General features: G+C 39.0%; 1 protein-coding gene across 1 annotated transcript in view; it reads right to left on the reverse strand.

Annotated features, from left to right (window-relative positions):
- Window positions 1–22298, reverse strand: part of cacnb4a (calcium channel, voltage-dependent, beta 4a subunit) — a 49976-nt gene continuing 27678 nt past the window's right edge. Inside the window, exons 4-15 of the mRNA XM_036572805.1 lie at window positions 12701–12817; window positions 11391–11513; window positions 10808–10935; window positions 8109–8185; window positions 7485–7504; window positions 7212–7292; window positions 5538–5596; window positions 5294–5403; window positions 5046–5197; window positions 4434–4529; window positions 4131–4316; window positions 1–2180 (exon numbers count right to left, since the gene is read on the reverse strand). Of these exons, the coding sequence (XP_036428698.1) occupies window positions 1917–2180; window positions 4131–4316; window positions 4434–4529; window positions 5046–5197; window positions 5294–5403; window positions 5538–5596; window positions 7212–7292; window positions 7485–7504; window positions 8109–8185; window positions 10808–10935; window positions 11391–11513; window positions 12701–12817 (1413 nt within the window). The 3' untranslated portion in view covers window positions 1–1916. The remainder of the gene's footprint in view (window positions 2181–4130; window positions 4317–4433; window positions 4530–5045; window positions 5198–5293; window positions 5404–5537; window positions 5597–7211; window positions 7293–7484; window positions 7505–8108; window positions 8186–10807; window positions 10936–11390; window positions 11514–12700; window positions 12818–22298) is intronic.

Consider the following 22298-nt stretch of genomic DNA (forward strand, 5'->3'; position numbering starts at 1 on the left):
AACTACTCAGTTTTTACTGTCTTGTTCAAAGATTATGCATGAGTTAAATCGAGGGTACATATAAATAATATATGAGATAAAGGAGCAATAAGTAACCCTTCTGTGTTATACTCATGCAGGTAGTAAGGCTGTCCATAGTGTTATGATCTACAGTCACATCAGGACAGAATGTAACCTGCATGATCACTTGTAAGCAAAGGTCATTTCCTACCGGTTGACGGCCACTGCCTACTAAATAAAATTAAATAATACTAATACATATTTAGATTATATTAATGCTTTTTAATATGTGGTTAAACACTGCTTATTGCTCCCTTAACTTTCTCCATATACAGGTTAGATAACCCTAAAACTATCAGGACGTCATGGATGCCCAATCTACTATTCGAGCTGACTCCCCTCTACTCTTAAGCTATACCCAAAGTGCAATCACATTACAGGATGTGCTATTACTATCACATGACACTTGCTGTACAGTACTCTTCTCTGTGAGAAGAAATGAATAGGTTAGCATCATTAATCTACACGCAATCAGTATTCAACATCAACAACGTGCCGAGTGGGGCTTTGTTCTATCAAAAATAGGTACAGCCAAATCACATCTAAAACTACATCCTCATTTTCAGCTTGCCATGCCAAATGACAAAACCTTTTATCTAATTCCGCCCAAACGTTAGTGATTTCAGATGCATAACAACGGCATTGAGAGCAGCATTTGAAAAATGAACTGTAACAACGTAACAATAATATGACTCTTCATTGGCACATATTGAGTAATTACAAATCTGGCTCTAAAGAAACTAGACAAATGTACTGACTAAGCTTTTACATATGACTTCTGTCATTTTAAGTACGCTGTCTTGTAATTATATGACCTCTGTACTGTGTAGGGCACCATTTAGCTCATAGAGTTTGATTTCTGATTTTTAATTCCTCATACTCTGCTGTAAAAACAGGCTTGATTAGAAAATAAGCATTTGTGAACCTGAATGGGGTCTGAAGGACACTCTGGAAAGGTTTGCCTGGTCCCATTCACAAAAGTAGCATTTATTACTGAATGAACAGGTTGTTTTAGTGCCAAATGTCAGAAGAATCAAAACAACCATACAATATTCAGAATTCAGAATTATGCACAGAACAAGGCTTGCAGAAAAACAGAACAAGCGTTCAACATTGTTAGGGCGTATTCGCTATCGAGTAAGTAATAACAAATGAGCGAGAGTACTTGCTTTGTCCTAGCAGAGAATGCAGCTTTTTGACAGTTCATCAGAAATTGCACAATGCTACTCTGAGAAGTGGACAGGCCTTTGGAAAGCGGGGTGAATTTGAGGTCAAAACTTTACTCAACATTTTGGCACATGTGATCTGTTCTGTACCTGAGTACCTCCAAATCAAGTCTAACATCATCATTATACCAGTGGATCACCCTGGATCGTTAAACTCTACTTCCACTGTCTGCTGAAAACGTGCAAAAAAGGCTCTGGGTTTATCGGAGGCTCTTGGCGCTGTGGCATTTCTGCATGCTGGCACTGGTACAGGGCTCAAACAAGCATGCCTCGACAGCTGGCCCTTCAAACGTACAGGACAGGACCTATGAAGAGCTAGAAGACCATTTTACCTGGACATGGACCCTGTGGAATTATTTACCAGACAACTAATAATCATCTGTCCAGTTTCAGTACCATAATTTCCCTCCTGGGGTATTTCTTAACTAGAGGACCTCCAAATTCTTTTGCAAACACTTTGTAGACAATAGCCTCATAATGAAAGGCAAAAGTGGCCAGATCTATGCAGAAGGTTAGACAGCCCATTGGTGGGAACCAGTGCCAGAGGGAATACAAGGTACTACATTTCAGAAAAAGGACTCAACACAAGACACTGGAGCTGTGGCTGTAGAGGTGTGGAGGAGGCTGGACTCAGAGCCTGTGGCGAGAGTCGTTGCTGTATCCCCCTGGAGAGCTGCGGTTGCGGTGGGGTTTGTACGTGTCCTGGTAGGGGTCGTGGTAGTCCTCCTCCACCAGCGGGTAGTGGTCTCGGCTCTGCTGGGATGTGGACGACAGACGGTTGCGACTCTTCCGCTGCCGCTCGTTGTTGTGGTAGTTTTCGTCCGAGGTCATCAGACTGCGCCTCTCGATTGGGGAATGGTCACTGACATGATTGCTGTTTCTATTTCTTTGGCCCTGATGAGAACAACACAAAGGTTTTAGAACCAAACTACAATACAGGCCACAAGTATGAATGCAAAACAGCAGTAGGGTTTTTTTATACTGTCAATTTGCCAACAACAGCACGAAACAAGATTTTTATTTAGTTTAACCAAAGAGATTTTTCCATTATATTCCATTAGTTTACAGTAATATAATCTTACAATGTTACTCTTAATGTGTTATATGGCAAAAGCTTTTATAGTCTATTACTTTGACATATTTTTAGTGCTCAGAGACATTTTATTTTAATTTTGTTGCTAGAATACTACACATTTCACCACAAATGAAATTATGGTATAGTTTTAGATGGACTGTTTGGATATGTGGATTAGTGACAGAAGAAATAGAGGCATAACTGCTTTAAACAACTGTTGTAATTTTGCTACAGAGGGTCTCTGGGGGTTAATTACTTATAAACTCCTAATAAAAACACATGAACCCAACAGGCCCGGTACAATGCCCAAAAAATAAAGTTTGTTGGTTTAAATCTGCTACCAGAGGAGATACCCTGTTGGCAAAAGTAAAATTATTTTATGAATTTCAGCATGCAGACATGTAGCTTTCTTTGTTAGAGCTTTTTCTATTACTATTCAAAATAAGCACAAGGCTTCTTTTCTTGTTGGATGCGCTGTGTTTTTTTTCTGAATGAATGTTTAGGTTCATTCAGAGTGCGGTTCAGATCAGTAAGACCCGTTTTGTTTAATCAGAGTTATGGTAAAGTGCCACTGATGTTTGACTTGTGGCAGCAGTGCAGTGCATAAAATCATGCAGACAAAGGCCAGCAGCTTCAGGTAATGTGCACATCAGCCATTACAATGGGGAAAAAATGTGTTTTCAGTGATTCTGGCCATGGCATGATTGTTGGTGACGGAAAAGCTGGGATTTTTATGCACAACAGTCTTAAATTTACTCAGAACAGTGAAATAAGGAAAAACATTCAGTGAGTGGCAGTTCTGCATCCTTTTGATGGGAAAAGTCAACGGAGAATGGCTAGACTGGTTTGAGCTGACAAAAAGGCTATAGTGACAACTGTGGTGAGCAGAAAAGCATCTCAGAATTCACAACACGTCTAATCTTGAGGTGGACAGCTCCAACAGCCGAAAACCAGGTTGGGTTCCGCTTCTGTCAGCCAAGAACAGAAAGCAGTGGTCACAGGATCACCAAACCTGGACAGCTGAAGACTGGACAAACGTAGCCTGGTCTGATGAATCTTGATTTTTGCTGTGGCACACAGATGGTAGGGTCAAAATTTGGCACCAACAGCATGAATCTATGGACCCATCCAGCCTTGTGTCAGCAGTCCAGGCTGGTGGATTTGGTGTAATGGTATGGAGAATCTTTTCTTGGCACACTTCAGGCAAATTAATACCAATCAATCATTGGTTGAATGTCATAGCCTATTTAAGTATTGTTGGTTGACCATGCGCCTCCTTCATGGCCACTCAAACTGATTTCCTCAACATGACAATGAGTTCAGTGCTCTTCAGTGGCCTTTCCAGTCACCAGGTCTAAATCCAACAGAACACCTTTTGGGAAGTGTTAGAACGGGAGATTCGGAGCAGGAAAGTGCATCTGAAAAAACTGAAGGAATTGCATGATGCCAGAATTTCAAAGGAATGTTTCCAACAATATTGCGGAATCCATGCCATTAAGAACTTGGGCTGGTTTGAGAGTAAAGGGAGGCTCTACCCAGTATTAGTACAGTGTTCCTAATAAAGTGCTCAGTGAGTATATATTCCTATTCATGTGTCTTATTGGTATGTGGTAGTATGTGACACAAACTGAACAGTAATCTCAGATTGTTCAGCTTTGTAAGATCATGTTCTTTATAAACACAACAACAGCATTCACAAATCACATTACTGGAAAATAAAAAAGAGTAGATAAGGAAATAAGGAAATGGAAAAGAGTTAATGTGCTGACCTGCAGAGCAGAGATAGCTGTGGGGTATGGAGAGAGAGCAGTGGACCCTAGGTTGCGTCCCAGTAGAGGGTTGAGTGGAGTGCTCAGAGAGGTGTGTGTTGCCCGCCAGTAGGCCTCCAGGTACTCTGCCAGGTGTTCACAGGCATCCTCCAGCTGGTTCTCATCCAAAATTATGTCAAACATTTCCTGTATTGGGACACAGGAGCATTACAGTGAGTTAGAATATTATAAAGACTAAATATTATAAAGGGAGACATGGAAGCTATTATTATCATTTGTGTGTTGTAGTATTTGGAAACTGACTGGAGGACACTGAGCCAATTTGTCTGCAGCCACCAATTGTACATTCAGGTGCTTGCTCTGCGACTTCCCACGTGATTTGATCAGCCGCTGTAAGACCTGTTAACACAGGAAAACTGTATCAGAGAACTGGACCATAATCTGTGAGAAAAGCATAGCTTATTATTTTTGTGCACTCATAACAAATTCCAGGCTGTATGATCTATAAACACTAATTGTGTTGAAGCTACATTTAAAAAAGATGGTTCTTCAATGGTTCTTTAGTAAAGAAAATGGCTACATACAGAACCATGAACACTCAAAGAACACTTTGCATGATTAAAGGGTTCTTTGCATCATGAAAAAGTTCTTTAGATTGATTGAGAATGTGCTCGGCATGGTCCTATATAGAACCTTTTTGAAAAGCGTTCTACATAGCGTCAAAAAGGGTAAACCATCTTTTTTATGTGTGTACGTTAAATAACTGACCAGTGAACTGCATTCAATTTCACACCAGAAGAGGGCAGCAACACATTACTGAGAAAACTGTGATACTGAGCGAACTGGACAGCTTTTTGCTTTAGGAGATAAGCAGCTGCTTGTAGAAGAGATCTTTGGCAGTAATGCACTTTTCACCTTGGGAGAGGACACTTTGACATGGACGATAATAGGTGCTAGTGAGGTCTTAATGAGCTGGGCTGGGTGGTTGATTGTGTCAGCATCCAGCACAACCAGCTGAAGAGACCTTGCCAGTTCGAAGATCCTTTCGATCTCACTCTGAACTTCAGCTAGAACACAAGACAGATAAGCTTTCTTACCGACTTACACTTTTGTAGTACATATTAATGGCAAATGTTTGACTGGAACTGAAAGCTAGAACATACCCAGATTTGACCTGGTGTTGGATCTTTCAATGATGGCTCTCTTGCTCGGGTTGTTCAGCACAGATCTCTTTGCTAAAGCGATGTCTGCAGTCACTCTTGTAATAGATATCCTATGATTGACAAAACAAAGCCATACAGTGAAAATGATGTATGTAAGTTCATCCACAACACAAAGGTAACACATAATCGGAGCTAAATGACAGAAACCAAAACAGCCTCCTCTGGAAAACAGAAGGCACCTCACCTGCCATCAAACCTGTGCTTCAGGAAGTCAAAGAGCGCTTTCTGCATCATATCTGTCACCTGAGTACAAGTCCCCGGGTGAAGGTTAGAGAGAAGAGATGAATGGAGTGAAGGAAAGGTAAAGAATGAAAGTCAGTAAAATGTTAGTAGACACTGAGAAACTAGTATAGCATCACAAAGTCAGAAATGAAAAAGAAGAACAACCTGGTAAACAGACCTAGTCAATGTCATCACAACATTCTGAGAAGTTCCCCTCATGCCTTGAGTACTGAACACAACTTTAAATCCAACACTACTGCCTTTAGTATATCAGCTCGATCTCATTCATGTTTAGATGCAAAGCACCTCACCTCATGGACCGAGCTCGACATAACATAACAACTGACTGAATAAATAAGTAACCAACTGACAATCTGGCTGACTGTCTGTTTAATAATATTTATTTCTCTCACACCTCAACGATTACAGGTAAGGCCAACGTTGCTATTTGGAATGTGATTACGTGCTCATGTGCATTTGTGGTCAAATAATGTCTACATAAAGTCAGGAAATTCAGGACATTAAAGTTTATTTTGTGCAAATTATCCCTTTCCTTGATAAAGCCAGTAATAAAGCCATAAAACAAGATAAAGCAAAGCACGACTTTCAGTGCCCAACCACTCAGTTTTGTGCCAACAATAATTTATTAGCAAAAGTTCCAGCAACCCATGTTGAACTGCTAATGTCCAGCATGATCCACCCCCATGAAACAGGCTTTATGCCAGTACGGCAGTCTTTGCCTACAGCAAGTGGCGGCTAATTAATAATTATTCATGGAAATAATTCCACAATCTGTCTTGAAATGTTTATCTCGTTAGGTGTCAAATGGGATTATTTACAGTTCAGTGTAACGTTTTTGAGGGTTTTGGTGAAACACATTGTGGAAGCAATAAAGCACATCACATGTAGAATATTTTTGGTCTCATTCTTGGTATTATTTTTGTACAGTTTTGTACTGTTGCTGAATTGAAAACATTCTTACGTGTATATTATGGACAAGTGTGTGTCAATCTTTCGCTTTTTTTTTTTTAGTTGTTAAAAGGAAAAAAGGTTTTGGGTCAGCTTATAATTTGTATCTAATAGCCCCGTCTTAGCTACATTCACTGAGAGTCCAAGTTCTGTTTAAGGTCAAGAGTAAATGGCTTAAATAAAACAACAATGCATACTGTATAAACGTAGCAACTCCTGCCCCTTTCTACAGCTGCCCCTCTAATTCCATGTTATTTGCTTCTTTGTCTTTCACCATGCTTGCTTGCTTTTTCTCTCATTCTCCTTTTAAGCTCCAGGGACATTTGCAACCTTAATAAAGTGATAAACCAGTTCTCCAGCATTTCTCTCATGGTCTGAGTGCTCACTAAAGCAAATGCATTATTGTCACAGTGATATCTGGGGCTTTTTTGTTGATTTTCTCTGCTTCTAATTTCAAAACATGCTCCACTTTTGAGACTATGGCGTGCTGTACCCAGAAGGTTGTTGCCTTGGCAACACAATGTGGAGAAGATGACTGCTATTCAGTGACAGCCCGAGTTCCCCTCTCCCTCGGCGCTTAAAGAAAGATGCCCTGTTCCTTCTGAGATCCCTTCAGCATGTCTAAATACACAGACAAAGCAGGAACATCTCGAGGGATGATGCCTACCTCATATCCCTTTAAAGAAGGTCCAACCAGAACCACTGGCCTCATGGAGGGGACAACATCATAAGGAGGAATGTGCTCAGCCTGTAACATAACACATTTAGTCAGTAAAAGCTGTTCACTGACACAAACAAAGACTTGTACAATATGTTCTATGGCAACACTCTGTAATGAGCTCACTGAGTGACATGAAAGAAAGGCCCTGGAAGCAAACTGCTATATTTGGGCTGCTTACTAAAATTTCCTGATGGAAATGTTTAGCAAACTGTTACATACCACTTTCTGCTTCTGTTTTGCTGTGGAAATGCAAAAAAAAAAAAAGAATTAGGCCACAACAATGAAACTGATATAAAAAATTCCCTAATGTCTTTGTATCTTAGGCACCTTCCTTAATAAAAAAATAGCATATCATCAGTTTATTATGGTTATCAGTGACCCTAAAAGTGATTTTACGCAATGCAAAATGCACCTTGATATGACTGCAATGATCTATGAAGACTGCGCATATAGTGTCCACAATAAGGCATATTTTGCGCCATGTCTTCTCACATACCCACATCTAGAGTGAGTTTAAAGTGTTAAACAGTGTTATTCTGATGGCTAATTTTCTGCTGCCATTGTTCAAGAAAGTCTCTTAACATGTCTCTTCAATTCCCAATGTAAGTTTATGTCTGGTTTTAAAAGACAAAGGAAAATCTTTGCAAAACTAGTCTTTGCATGGACCTACCTCAAACGTGTATGCAAGAGAAAGAGAAGCGCTTTTTGTCTTGTACCATGCACACAGCCCATAAGTTAAGGCTTGTGTGCCAGTTTCATACATAACATGCGGCCAGAATGCGTCCAAAGCATTAGTACATCAGGCCTACAGCGTCTGAGACTTTCAGCATGAACTGTGCTTACCAGCAGAGGGAGGGTTAGGTTTGAAGGTGCCGGACACCATCTCTCCCAGACTGGAGGAGGAGTTCCCACTGGACTTCCTGAGGGGGCAGAATCGACAGCAGAGCACAGTGTTATAGACACTAAAATTCATAAATGGTCTCACATGAATTAATATTTTGTGCAAAAACACTTAAAACACAAATGAAGACAGGTGCACACACAGGTCTAAAAAAAAAACATTTGCTCTTATACACTATATGTATATACCAAAAGTATGTGAACACCACTTCTAATTTTGGAGTGCAGGTGTTACCACAGCCATCACTAACAGAAATATAAAATTAAGCACATAGCCATGCAATCTTTTTGTACTGAAGAGCTTATTAAATTTAAATGTGGAGCTATCATTGGATGCCACCTTTGTCACTTGTCAGTCTGTGAAATTTCTGCACTGCTAAATCTGCCCTGGTCAACTGTAAGTGATACCATTGTGAAACAGAAATATCTAGGAGCAACAACAGCTCAGCCATGAAGCAGCTGACCACACAAACTCACAGAGCCGGGCCACCGAGTGCTGAAGTGCATTTCATGTAAAAATTTTCAATCCTTTGTTGTATTGCTCACAACAGAGTTCCAAACTGCCTCTGGGAGCGACATCAGCACAAGAATGGTGCATCGGAAGCTTCATCAAATGAGTTTCCATGGCTGAGCAGCTGCACACAAGCCTAAATTCACTATACTCAATGCCAAGCATCAGCTAGGGTGGGGTGAAGCACACTGCCACTGGACTCTGGAGCAGTGGAAACGCGTTCTCTTGAGTGATGAATTACACTTCATTATCTGGCCGTCTGAAGGACAAATCTGAGTTTGGTGGATGCAAGAACACCTCGTACCAGAATGCATAGTAACATGGTTTTATGAGTTTAGTATGGAGGAATTCCAGTGGCCTGGACTGAGCCCTAACCTCAATACCACTGAACACTGTTCACTGCCTGACCTCACAAATGTTGTTTTGAATGAATGGGCATAAATTCCCATAGAAACATTGCCAAATCTTGTGGAAAGCCTTCACAGAAGAATGGAGGCTGTTATAATGGTAAAGAGGGGGCCAAGCCCATATTTATGGGTTTAGAATGGTATGTCCAACAAGCTCCTCTAGGTGTGGTGGTCAGGTGTCCACACATTTTGGCCATATAGTATAGCTTTAACAATATTTATTTTGCAGGGAAGGTAATGGAAAAATTGAGGTGACACAAACATAATTGAAAATAATTATAATAATAATCAACACAATAAAAGTTGTAGACAGGTCTACATGAAAGCATGTCTGTTCAAACAAATGCCATTTCCTTGCTTAAGAGGGTGCTTGAAAAGATTGACGCTCAACACACAGGTTGTACAGACCCAAAAATAACCCTCTACATCATTAGGTTACAGCTACACTTCTTTTACAGAACAACAAACAGTTGAAAAGGTGAGGGATGACTAGTGCATGACTCAACACAGAACACAGAAGATTATTGATGTTGACAGGGAACCCCGCAAGTCAGGTTTCATTCACAGATTCATTTCATGCGTCATAACAGTCAGGAAATTGTGATGATCCTAATTTCACTGTCAGATATTTATATACAAAAAAAAAACAATCAGAGTGGTTCTCTGTATGGCCACTATATCAGTTTAGTGTAACATTACAATCTAACATAAAGCATATGGATGCCATAGTCCCCTAAAACTGGATAGCTGGCAGCATTAGAGCTCCACTTTTTAAACTGTTTTTCAAATGAATGAATGAATAAATTAAGCTATGGAAAACAGTTGAATTTAAAATGATAATAATATATGACCTCTGCAGAAATAATGGAAAGGGGTCAAAGCTAAATGCACCTATCCATTCCAGGCACAAAAAAATCAACTTTGGACAGACAGAAAGAGAATATGGTCTCTATATCAGACTGGAGGAGCAAAAAAGAAAAAAAAAAAACTAACTAAAATTAGGAACAACAAGTATTTTTCTAAGAACAGAAACACAACCAAAAGGGTAATCATCCTTAACTGTTACATAACAGAAGTGTTCATTAGAAATCTGTTATCAGTTAAATGGAATGGATTTTCCTATTCTGTGAAGCCCACTGGCCTATTATTTATGTTTTATTTATGTCTTATTTATATGTTCATCTAAACTTCCAAATATCTTTGGATTAAAATTAGATATTGTGTGTTATTTAATGTATTATTCAATGTATCAGGATTTATATGAGTTGCTTTCTTTCTCTTTAATGAATCCATCACAGTTTTACATAATAATGAAAATGTCTGTCTTTATACAAAACTGCTGGCAGCAAAGATTTGAAGGGAAGATGTTTGTTTTCATGAAGTTCACATGTTTCAATCTGGCAAAATTAAACCATACAGAGCTCATCAGTTACTTGCTAAGGTGGCTAGTTTTCTAGTGAGATTGAGGGAGCTGATTTTCTAGCTTGTGTGGACGACTGATGCATTCTAAAAAAAAAAAATCATTCTCATTCACTCATTGTAAGCTGCTGTGCAACAGCAAACAGCGTATCAGATTGTTTACTGCCCCAGATATGTTCGGTATGGTTCCTTCATTTCCATAACGACATAGAAACGCCCACCAGTGGCGAGCAGAGAGATACAGTGTGGCAGAACGCGGCAAGAAAAAGTACAAGTGGACACCATCAGGCTGAAAACACTCTTACCCATGGAAGCGTCCTCTCTTCTGCTCCTGCTGGAGACGGATGTTCTCCAGTTTTAAAGGGCTGGGAATAAAACCAATATCACAACCCTCTTTCACCAGTCGCCCTATCCACCAGTCATTGTTGTACTTCTGTGAAAACATACAGAAAATTGGGAATTAGTTCAATTCTCTACAAAATAATAACCACTAAGAACAGAGACACCACACACCCTTAGTGTTGTATTTTTAAATCCAAACTTACTACACTAGAGGTTCCTTAATGTGTTCTTTACAGGATGCCACAGAAGAACCACTTTTGGTTCCCCTAAGATCCTACGAGTGGATAGCTCTTTAGCCATTGTGGATGAAATGTGTGTGCTTGATAAAATCGTTTTAACATTTAAAGATCTTCTACATAATGTAAAGGCTCTAAAAAGAACCCCTAAGTTGGTAAAGACCCTTCACATTATGTGAAGGTCCTTAATACCTTCATAAAGTTCTTTACACGAAACATGGTTTTTTTAGGGAACCAAAAGTGTTTTTTCTATAGCATTACTGAAAGAACCCTCTGTGGTACCTTCTCTTTTTTAAGAGTGTATCTTTACCTCTTTGATGTGGAGAAAGTCTTTAGCATCAAAAGAAATGGCAGTTCCAGCCACAGGAACATCCTCATCCAGAGCACCACAGTAACTGACGTTCGTCTTCACGGCAAAGGCCACTGCTTTGGCCTGGAACACAGTGTGCCTCCCTTAGTTATATAACTCTTTTGTAAGCTCATTTGTTTGTTCATGTCCTAGTGATTACTAATGTTCAGTAACTACATGGAAATCAAGGATAAATAAGAGTTATTATTGAAATATTGTCACATTCTCCCCATACAGTCTATGCTGTGCTCCTAACCTTGTCACCTCCTGTTCATCCTTGCTCCATTCCTGTGCCATTGTGCTCACCTGAGTTTAATGTGTAACCCTACACTGTCTTTATCGCCAACAGCTTTCTTTTCAGTTCTTTATAAACATAATTTTTCCAAAGTATCAAGACGCTCTTTCTAATTAGTGCATTTGGCTACCTTAAGGCACGCCCTTTGTTGACACAGGAGTTCTTTTGTACACAGCTTGTACGTGTACATGCTTTCCCTTAAAAAAGCATGGCTAACAGAATGGGATGCTCTGGAGCAGCTGCACATGAGCTTAAGGTCACCATCTCATATATCAAGCATCAGTTAGAGGGATATAAAGCCCCCCCAGCACTTGGGTGTGGAACAGTGCAACTGTGTTCTCTGGAGTAATGGGGCACCATCCAGTACCTTTGGGATGAGCTGGACTGGCATTTGTGATCCAGAGCTAATCATCCAACATCAGTATCTGACCTCACTAATGCTCTAGAGGCTAAATGCAATCACATCCTCACAGCAATGTTCCAACATCTAGTGTAAATCTTTCCCAGATGAGTAGCGGCTGTTACTGCAAATGGGAACAAACTTCCTGTTAATAGCCTTGATTTCAGAGGAGCAGGTGTCTAGAAACTTTTGGACAGTAGTAGCCTGTGCTGTTTGTTTTTGTATCCATCCCTTTAGTGAGTCCATCTGTTAATGCCTTGTGTTTGTTTTTGTGTCTTGTATATTTCCTTGTCTTTCTTTCTAGCTTAGTCTACTTTTGGTGTCTTGCATGGATCTCCCAGCGTGTTACATCTCATTGTACATTAACTCCAGTAAACGAACTGTGCGCACGTGTCCTGCCTCCACACCGCGCACATTACAGTAAAAGCACTGACTGGAAGTCAGGTTACAAATGGGTTAACAATGCATGAGCATGCATGGCAAAAGCAATATAAAAATCAAATCCAAGACATGCTTAATAGCATTTCTGAATGATGTGCGGCACAAAAAAAGGATGAGTAGGTGTGACTGTCTGACCTTCGCCCTCTCAAGTTGCACTGTGGCCTGCTGCTCTCGCTCCTGATGGCCGACCTGCTCCTCCTCCAGAGACACATCTGAGTCAGACGGCCTGCTAGTGTAGGAATCAGCTGAACCCTGCAAACACAATGACTCACCGTTACATCCACCTCACAGCTCAGATACCTGTATTGTTCCAACATGGCCTTGTTTTTAGAAAGTACAGTGTGTTACTAATGACTACAGCCACAGCCTCCGCAGAACTGGGACCAAGTGCGTGAAACTACATGTAGTCATTGCTTATTTTACAAATTTGAATGTCAATGACTACTTTTCAAATCATGATGATGCTATTCCTCCCAAAATGAATACGGAGTGCTAACAGTCACGTTATTACGTCTGTAAAAATCCACACTTCAGTAGCAATGCATTATTAATAAGGAGTTTTTTATTGCTTCTACAGCTTTAAAAAATGTTTTGGTGTCCAAATTTTGTTCCTTAGTGTAGTGCTGGTGCTATGAGGCTAATACAGCTAACAAACACTAGAAGTCAACAGGCACCCAAATTTTTCCATAAATGCATCCATCAAAAGTTCTCTTAATTCTCTCAAACCGCATCCCGGTTTTCATTAAGGTCAGCATCGTGGTTTGGGACACAGTATGACTTACTGTGAATTATACAAACTTCACTGTGTAGCTGAATGATGTGGCATTTAGCAATTTTGCTGAATTCCACCTCCTCTTTGCATACAAGTACGTCACGCAGGCATGTGGCTATTTATGTGTTTATAATTAGAAGCAACAGAAATCAATAATGTATTTTATCATTGTGACGGGCCTGTGCCATTTTGTTGTTTGTGTCCCCGGCAGTTTGGTTTTTTGGGCCAGTTTTCTTTTGTTCTTTTGGGCATTATGCTTCCGTTTATGTGTTTATTTTGGAGTTATTTTGGCCTACAGTTTCGTCCTTGAGATTTTTGCACCAGATCCTTAAGTTTATTTCTTATTAAAATCATTTTTCATTTATTCACTGTGTGCTTCCCTTTTATTTGTCATGATGTTGAGCCAGTCATGACATCATCCACATGCCTGAATGACATGCTACATGCAATGGGACTCTGAGGGGGAAGCAAAATTCTGTTGTCTAAAATACAAAGAGGTTTTGTGCATTTGTATAGTTCACAGTAAGTCACACTGTGTCCTAAACATCAAAAGGTCTGTGCAAACTGAAAATGATGTAAATTAGATTTTTTTCACCATATCAGTCCTTAAAGTGTTGCAACTATCATTTACAGTAAACAAATTGCCTATTATTATTTCCTCAGATCCATATGTTGCCATAGACGAGGGTGATATGACAATATGTTATCATTATTTGTAAATTATGTCAGGACACTCTTTTCTGAGTATATTGAGGATAGTGTCAGTATTTCTTGAACATGGAACAATGGCACATTGTAAAAAAGGGGTTTATACCTCCCATGTGGCACAGCTGTGTAAGGTTTTGCCTCATTGTCAGATCACAATTTTAACCTCAGTGATGCCAAATTAGTTCTGTTTGATTGGATGTATTAACGCTTAGAAGATGAAACATCAATTTCATTTCAATCAATCATTTTTTTAATGTGGCACTACTGGTAAATTGTGTCTGTTGCAACAAATATTGCAATATGTACGGTAAAAATGTCTTCTAGTATCATGATATTATATTTTTGCCATATCTGCCACCACTACTTAACACCCTGGTATGTGATTATCCTAATAGCACAGTGATAGCATGCTATAGCCCTCCCTGTTAACAGTGAGCTGTTATTTTAATGTGTGAATGAATGTCAGTGTTTACCACTGATCAAGAGGACAGCACTGTGCTCCTGTATGTGCTGCTCTTTAGAACTGAAGTAATTACTGAGTTGTGGCTTATGTGTGGTGTGCGTGAGGAACACTGGACTTGCTGCAGTTCACTGATGGAAGATTGCGTGGGAGGAATCTCCCAGCCTTTACCCGTGCATGCAAACACAAACACAAACACACACATACACGCACACACACACATGCACACGCACACACACACGAACGAACACACACACACAAACACATGCACAAAAACACTATCATTCCCACTAAGCAATGTTATAGTTTTAGCTTAAACACTGTTTACAACCTTCATTGAGTTGTATTTCTTGTGTTGCTTTGTAGTCTTGTTCTCCTACGCAGGGCAGATGTTGGCCTATTCATTTTTAAATTTAATCTGCATTGCAATTTGCTGACAAGTAGCAAACTGATCATTACAAATACATTCATGTACTAACACAGGATATAACATATAGCAAAAGAACCCTAAAGAATCTCTTAATGGATAATTTTTAAAGGAATATTCAAGCACATTTTGATTCTTTCTGCTGTATCTGTAGCGTACAGTTACTGTAAAATAACAGAAAAATTGTTTTTGTTGACTCAAAACATACTTATAATAGAAGCCAGAGGACAGTGCATTTTGAGCCAAAGGGGGTTTTGTTCTTCTTTTGTTCTTCTTTTTAAAAATCCATTGAAAAGTACTCAAGGAAATCAAAAGTGGCCCATTTATAGCATTAAACCTTTTGGCACCATTATTTTCAAGTGAAATTCCCCAGATTTTAATTTCTGTAAAATTAAATAATGAAGAACATCATTCAGAATGGTTTCAGGTGTAATGCACTGTTCTAGAGAAGCGTACCGAGTCAAAATTGTTCACAGTGGTTGACAGGAAGCAGGCATCTAAAGAGTTTAATGTCCCTAAAAGCTCCCTCACAGAACGTTATTACATGACTTAGTTAAGAAATAGTTAAGTTTTGGCCTAAAACGCTGTTTTTTAAAATACTCATGGGCAGGAGATGCATGCAGTGAGCTGTAAGATAAAATATTACCCAAAGAAAACGTTTTTTTTTTCAGATTTTAAACTATTTACCATTGTTGACATATCAAACTCAGAAGACTCAGTAGGTTCTCTTGTATTTTTGAGTAGTAAATAAAATGACTGTTTTTGCAATGCAGACAATGGGACCCTTGGTTCCTATCACCACCACTGTAAAGAAATCTGAGTCAGTAAAGTTCTCTACAATGCATGGCAATTCACACTAAACCACTCTGAATTACTGTGTTTACATCTCAGAGATGGAATGATGCAGACATTTTGAAAAATGGTGGAATCCTCCTTTAATGCCTCTAAAAGCTACCTCATAGAAATGTATTACATGAAATGGTTGTGAATACGCTGCCTGGCGCCTGAGACTTTGTTTTATGATATTTTTGAGAAAAGCTTCTGGCATAAAAAGTATTTTTAAAAATCCATTCATGGTGGGTAGAGGTACATAGAGGTACATGCAGGACATTGTCCAGCAAAATAGTACTCAAATAAACCTCTTTTTTCAGATTTACCATTGTTTTACCGTTATTAACATTACATATTAAAGCTCAGAACACATTCAGGTTCTGTGGATGTTCTGGAGAATAAATAAAAAAGCTATATTCATGGTTACAGACATTACAACCCCTGGTCCCTATCACCACCACTGGAAAGAAATCTAAATCGGTAAACTTCTCTACAGTAAACAATTTCTCATCAAACTACTCTTCATTTACATCTCAATAATAGAACTGAACAGGAATTTTGAAAATTCTGCGGAATTCTCCAGCAAGGACAGACACATCTGTCTTGCCACAATGGAAAAAACACATATATTTTATTTAACTACTGCCTAACCCATCTTTCCACAGCCATGACCCAGATACCATGTGACATGACATCCATGACAGAAACATCCTGTGACACAAGCAACCGTCCTCTTTTCTTTCAAAGACAGACAGCATTTGTTGTGCTGCTATACTGTGCTGTGATGGAGGGAGAGGCAGTGTTGGGGATGATGGAGACAGCTGAGAGCGAGAGAGGGCAGATTAAAGAGGCTCTGATTAGAGCTCAGCCTCCTAGCTCAAACCAGCTATGGGAGGATGCCCATGAAGCCCACAGTTGAGGGGGGAATTGAGCTGAAGTGATCTTACTGGAAAGTGCATTAACTGCAGTGAGACACAGAGAGAGAAAAGGGTGGCTGGGTCAATACTGCATTAGGAGGAGAGCAGATAGTTGGCTGTTTCCACTCGTTTGCGTGCAGGCTGGTGCTCTGAGCGTGCTCTGAGGTCTGTGAGAGAGTGCTGAAATGCTGAATATGTGTCACACTAAAATGAGGCAGTTATAGTTCTCCCAAATCTATTCTGCAGAATTCAGCCAAATGAGGGCATAAAAGGTGCTAAAATAAAAATCAACAAATTTATTAGTGAGCATTACCAAAATGACATTTACTTTTACATGCATTCTGCAAACTGCACTGTCCCTGCATTACCCAGTGTCTACATCAGACTGGAACACTGGAAACATTTTAATAAAAAAAAAAATTATGAAAGCACTATGGCTGCAAAAATTAATATTTTAAAATCTGATCATGTGAACTAATCGACTTAATGATGGATTAACTGGCTTAAATGTGGCCTATATGTAAATGTGAAGAGCTTGAACCATAAAATGTTCTGACACTCTGATGCACTGTTCACTAACAACTGAATTACCATCATGAAAAAACCTGTGGAACTTTGTTTAAGCCTGCCAGCAATTTTGAGCTACAGTATGTAATAATTAATAGCCAACAATAAATGATAGAATAAAACAATATATTGTAAAGTTACAGATTTCAGCCTGCAGCATCATTTAACTGGTTTAATATTTGAACATGCTAGCTATATGTGAATGAGCAGATGGCATTTTATCATGTGAAAACTATGTTAAATGTATATAAAAAACAGTTGTATGTAGTTATCTACATACATATCATGCTTTCTTTTCTAACGGTCAAAGGTAATGTTGGAAAGCTGTGGAGTTTTATATGTAACAACTTTATTCACCCAGACTTTACTTCCTTCTTAACTTTCAGTCATAATTGTTCTTTTTCTTTCGTTATCTGCACATTTCAGTTTATTTATTATTATATGTACGACACTATGAGTGAATTGCTGCTCTCTTCAGGTTAAGTCATTAACTCGCTCTTGGTTGGATATCATTTTGAAAATGTAAACAAAAAATGACAACAATTTGTTGGCTATTTTCTGTTGTTTTTCAGTATTTTTTATGTTTGTTTCAATCATCACATATTATGGAATAACTTTCTTGAGATCTCAGTATAACAAAACTTTGTTTTCCAAAGACATTAACATAAATAACTTGAGATTTTGTGAAAAATAAAAGATTGGACATCACATTTACCATGCCATAAGTCTGCTAATAAATGATGCCCTGAACACTAACATAAGGTACGCTGCATTTACACTGATCCGGCATATGAACACAAAGCATCCTGTTCTTTTTTAATCGGAAGTGCATGATTGGTCCCATGCGTTGACTTTGAGGGATGAGACGCATCGAAAAGTTGTTTAACTCTATGCAAATTAATCCAGTGAATGCGATGCGGCTACTTGATCAGAATGCAGATGGTGTTTACACGATTTGTGTCTATAGCCCAACGTATAAAAAATTGTTTCCTTTTTTCAAACATTCCCACGTGACACGGAATATAATTAATATGCCATGTCGTCAGCTAACATATTTAAACACAACTGTTTGCTTCCAACATTTAAAATCTGACCTGGAAAATGATTGGTTGAATGATAATAAACTGAAACAACTAATGTTGATCACAAGTGATAATCTTTCCAAGCTTAACCTTATTTTGGAAAATATTTTTAATGATTCATACTACGTTGACTTTCTGTTTATTTAAAAAAAATAGAAACACTATTTACATAAATATCAACTTAGCAAGACTATATTTCAATTGGATTTTGCAGAAAAAACTCCCTCGCAACACCCTTACATGGCCAGCTGATGGGGGGAGGGAGGATGTGTTCATGTCCATCAATGCACCGCAGCAGTGTAAATGCAGCGTTAGTGTTCTAAATTCAGTTTAAAGGAATTGATGCTTTGAGCTGTGGCTACTATAGGCCTGTTATCTCAGGAAAACAGCAATTTTGTTTTTTGAGACCTCAAATCATTGGTATTATCTTGGAAAATCAATGTTTTGTTATCTCAAGATCTCAAGAAAATGATCCAGTCATCTTGGTAAAACAACATTTGTAATCTCCTGATAATGATGTAAATAACTGAAGAAAACAAACAGAACACATAACATCCTGCTCCAAATTCAGTAAAACAGGCTTAATGATGCTGTCTTTGTAATGAGATGTTGGTTAGTACTGACACGACATCCGCGATATGCTCAGAAAAGCATACTGTGTTGTGACAATTTATAACTACAACGACAAATATTGTCAGTGTTACAGTAGTAGAACTAGGAAAAAAAAACACTATACGTCAAACGTTTACATGCATTTGTTTGTTTTGCATGTATAACAGCAAATGCAGGATAAGCAGCTGCATATACAGACTTCAGCTGTATATGGAATCTTCTGCCTCTCTAAAAGAATGGTTCTTTACTCAGAGAAAAAAGGCATTGACAGTAATAGCAACCAAATGCTTTGATGCCCTAATCAAAAGATTGTGCTCAAAGCCAACAGACACCTTGAAGACTGATTAAGCGTCCTGCTCTGCCCTATATAAAACATCCACCCCCTCCCAGAACCCTTTCAACCACAGTAATAAATTCAACTGCTGGTGTTTCCTTTTTTTAACAATGATAAAAATGAATCGCTGCACACACACAGCATTGCTCACTGTGAGAGATGGCTAAAGTCGTAAGGCACACACTCAGTAGTCTGACATAGACTGACATACACAGAGGTCTAAATGAGCAAATATAGGGGTTCAATAGAAGGAAACAGCCAAGCTTAAACCCATACTTGAAGCCAAAACAACAATACTTGTCAAGGTACATGATAAAGACTTTTTTTTTTTTTTACTATTTTGGTCTGATGCCATCTGGCTTTTGGGACAATATGTGTAAAAGATGCAGAAATGTGAATTACATTGTTAGCTGTTAGGGGTGGGACAATAACATTTTGGGTGAAAAAAATAGTATTGTAGTACACAATAGTATACATGGAGGCCCAAGAATCAATATTTACTTATTTAATTATTAATATGTTTTAATGTGAATTAAGCCCACTGGCTCTCCAATTGGTTAGGACTTCAAATAAGCAAAAAATGTCACTCTAGGCCATTTGAAAGTCCACAATATGTCACTGACTGAATACGAGCAGCAGCCTAAACATGTTGTTATGAACGGGAAACAGCACTTATAAGTATTAGTGTAAAATTTGCAAATATATCTGCCACAAGCTTCACATACAACGTGTCCTTTAGAAGCTTCAAATATCTGTTTAATCTAGAACTTCCAAAAATGCTTATGCAAATCACCATTATTTTAGCGCTAACAAACTACCTGCTAGCAGAAGTTAGCATTATTAGGATTAGGATTAGGATTATTAGCATTAGGTTTTTTTTCTTTTTTATTATGACATTTATGGCCTCAAATTGAAGGCCAAGCTCTAATAGTCAGGGTTCACCACTGGATAACGCCATTGCCCAAACAAAGGAGACTAGGGTGTGATTTCCTATACACACCCCTGCTACATCAAGTCCTTGGGCAACACTCCTAATGTTATGTTCACCTACCACTGTGCATCACACTGAATAAGAATGTCTCCTTAATATGTAAATGTAAATTTTGCCTAGGCTACTTCACACTACTCAGCCTATCCCACCCCTATTAGCTATGGGATAATACTGATACTACATCAAACATCAAATAGCATCTTAGGTTCACCACTGCAATACAAGTACTAATACATATACACCCTGGTGCAATGTCCCAGTGTCCTTAGTGATGCCCCAAAGAGATTCTTCCTGTTTCTCCATCCCTCCATTTCTGTATGTGCAGGCATGTGAAGGGAGGGGATGGAGCGCTGACTCGTCCTCCTTTCGGCTGAACCAGTCTGATGTCATTACTATCACACAAGAGCTGCAAGCCCCAGTCCGCCCTCTATTACCAACAACTCACTGGCTCCAGAGAGCTGCCCCCAGTCAGCAGCCAGAGAAAGACAGCAAACCAGAAAAAGGACACAGAAAATGAAAAGCTGACTGGCAGAGAGAGAGATATACCTTATACAGAAAGTCTGAAAGGGATAAAGGGTGAGAAAAGTAGACTGAAAATAAAAGAACAGAATGGAATTCACTAACTGACAAAGATGGGCTGAACAAATGAACGGGAAGAAAGGGCAGAGAACAAGAGAGACAGCGGAAGAGACTCAATCTGTGCCATATGACTAATGCACAGCACAGTGGTGGACAGTGTGTGTTCCAGTGTACCAGCAGGGTAGAACTTTGCATGCATTGATATCCTTACAAAGGCAAGATGAAACATCCGCTATGACACATTTCAATGGAGAAACTCCTCATCAACATGACATCAATGCTGCAGCAAGTTTGGGGTTATTCATTCTGAACTGTTTGTAATTATGTGTCTCTGTGCTGGGACTGGAGCAGAGCTTTAGCAGCAGAGAATAGCTGGAAAGAGTCATTAATGTCATTCATCTTCTGACTCAGTCAAAAAAGTACCTGAACATTTGTAATACTGTGATTTGCAATTTATAGCACTTACAAACATTGAGAACAACTATTTCTGTTAATATCATTAATCCATCAAACCTAACATTAGATCTTTAGTGGTGTCAAATTTTCAACACTGCAACGTTTGGATGCCTTACCACTGCTTTGGGATATCACTGCCAGGAACACACTGAGGCAGGGTATGGTTAGATTATCATACATATAAAACTTATTTCGTTATAGAAGCAACCAACAACAAGCAGTTCTTCTTGTATGATGTGTAGAGATAAGTCAAAACGTGCTACAACAAAAACTGACCTGTAAAAAACAGTGGTATACCAGCCAGCTAACACCTGATGTCTCATGTACAAGCCATTAGCTCTTAAAATAAAACAAACTGAACAGCTTTAAAAGATGAGATGGCATGAATTTTACAAACGTTTCGCAATCCAGCAACTAAATGTAGCTCCATAAGAGTCTTTGTTGCCAGTGTGTGCAGAGCAGGCAACAACTTCAAGAAGTCTGCTTCCCATCGTGGGTGATAAATATATAGCATGAAACTGCATACATGTTGAGGTGCGGACAGCCAGTCAGTGTAACTGGCAAAAAAATCTTTGCATACAATAAATATTAGGCAGTCTGTTTACCACTGTGGGCATAACAACAAAGCCTGTGTTTAAAAGAATGAACAACCTGCAACCACTGTGATGTTGTGGCGACTGTAGTGACCCTTTTGCCCATAAAAGGGGACTTTAGAGAGGTTCCCTTTAACTCAGTCTGCCACCAAAGCAGTTGGAACACATGCCTGTCCATGCAGGGTATAGTCAAATGCACAAATCAGTATGGGCTTTCTGTGTGCTACAGTGTTTTCTATTACAAGGACAACACTGTTTCTGCTGTTGGGGATGCACTGCGGTTTCTGAGGGAGTATATTCTGAATAGCACCTGGATTACAAAGGGCTTATTTTTTATTCGGTTAATCAGATTAAGAAAATAAAAAACAACTGTAGTGTGAACTATATTCATATGCATTCATTTT

The sequence above is a fragment of the Colossoma macropomum genome, unplaced genomic scaffold (assembly GCF_904425465.1).
Source record: "Colossoma macropomum unplaced genomic scaffold, Colossoma_macropomum, whole genome shotgun sequence".
Taxonomy (NCBI): Eukaryota; Metazoa; Chordata; class Actinopteri; order Characiformes; family Serrasalmidae; genus Colossoma; species Colossoma macropomum.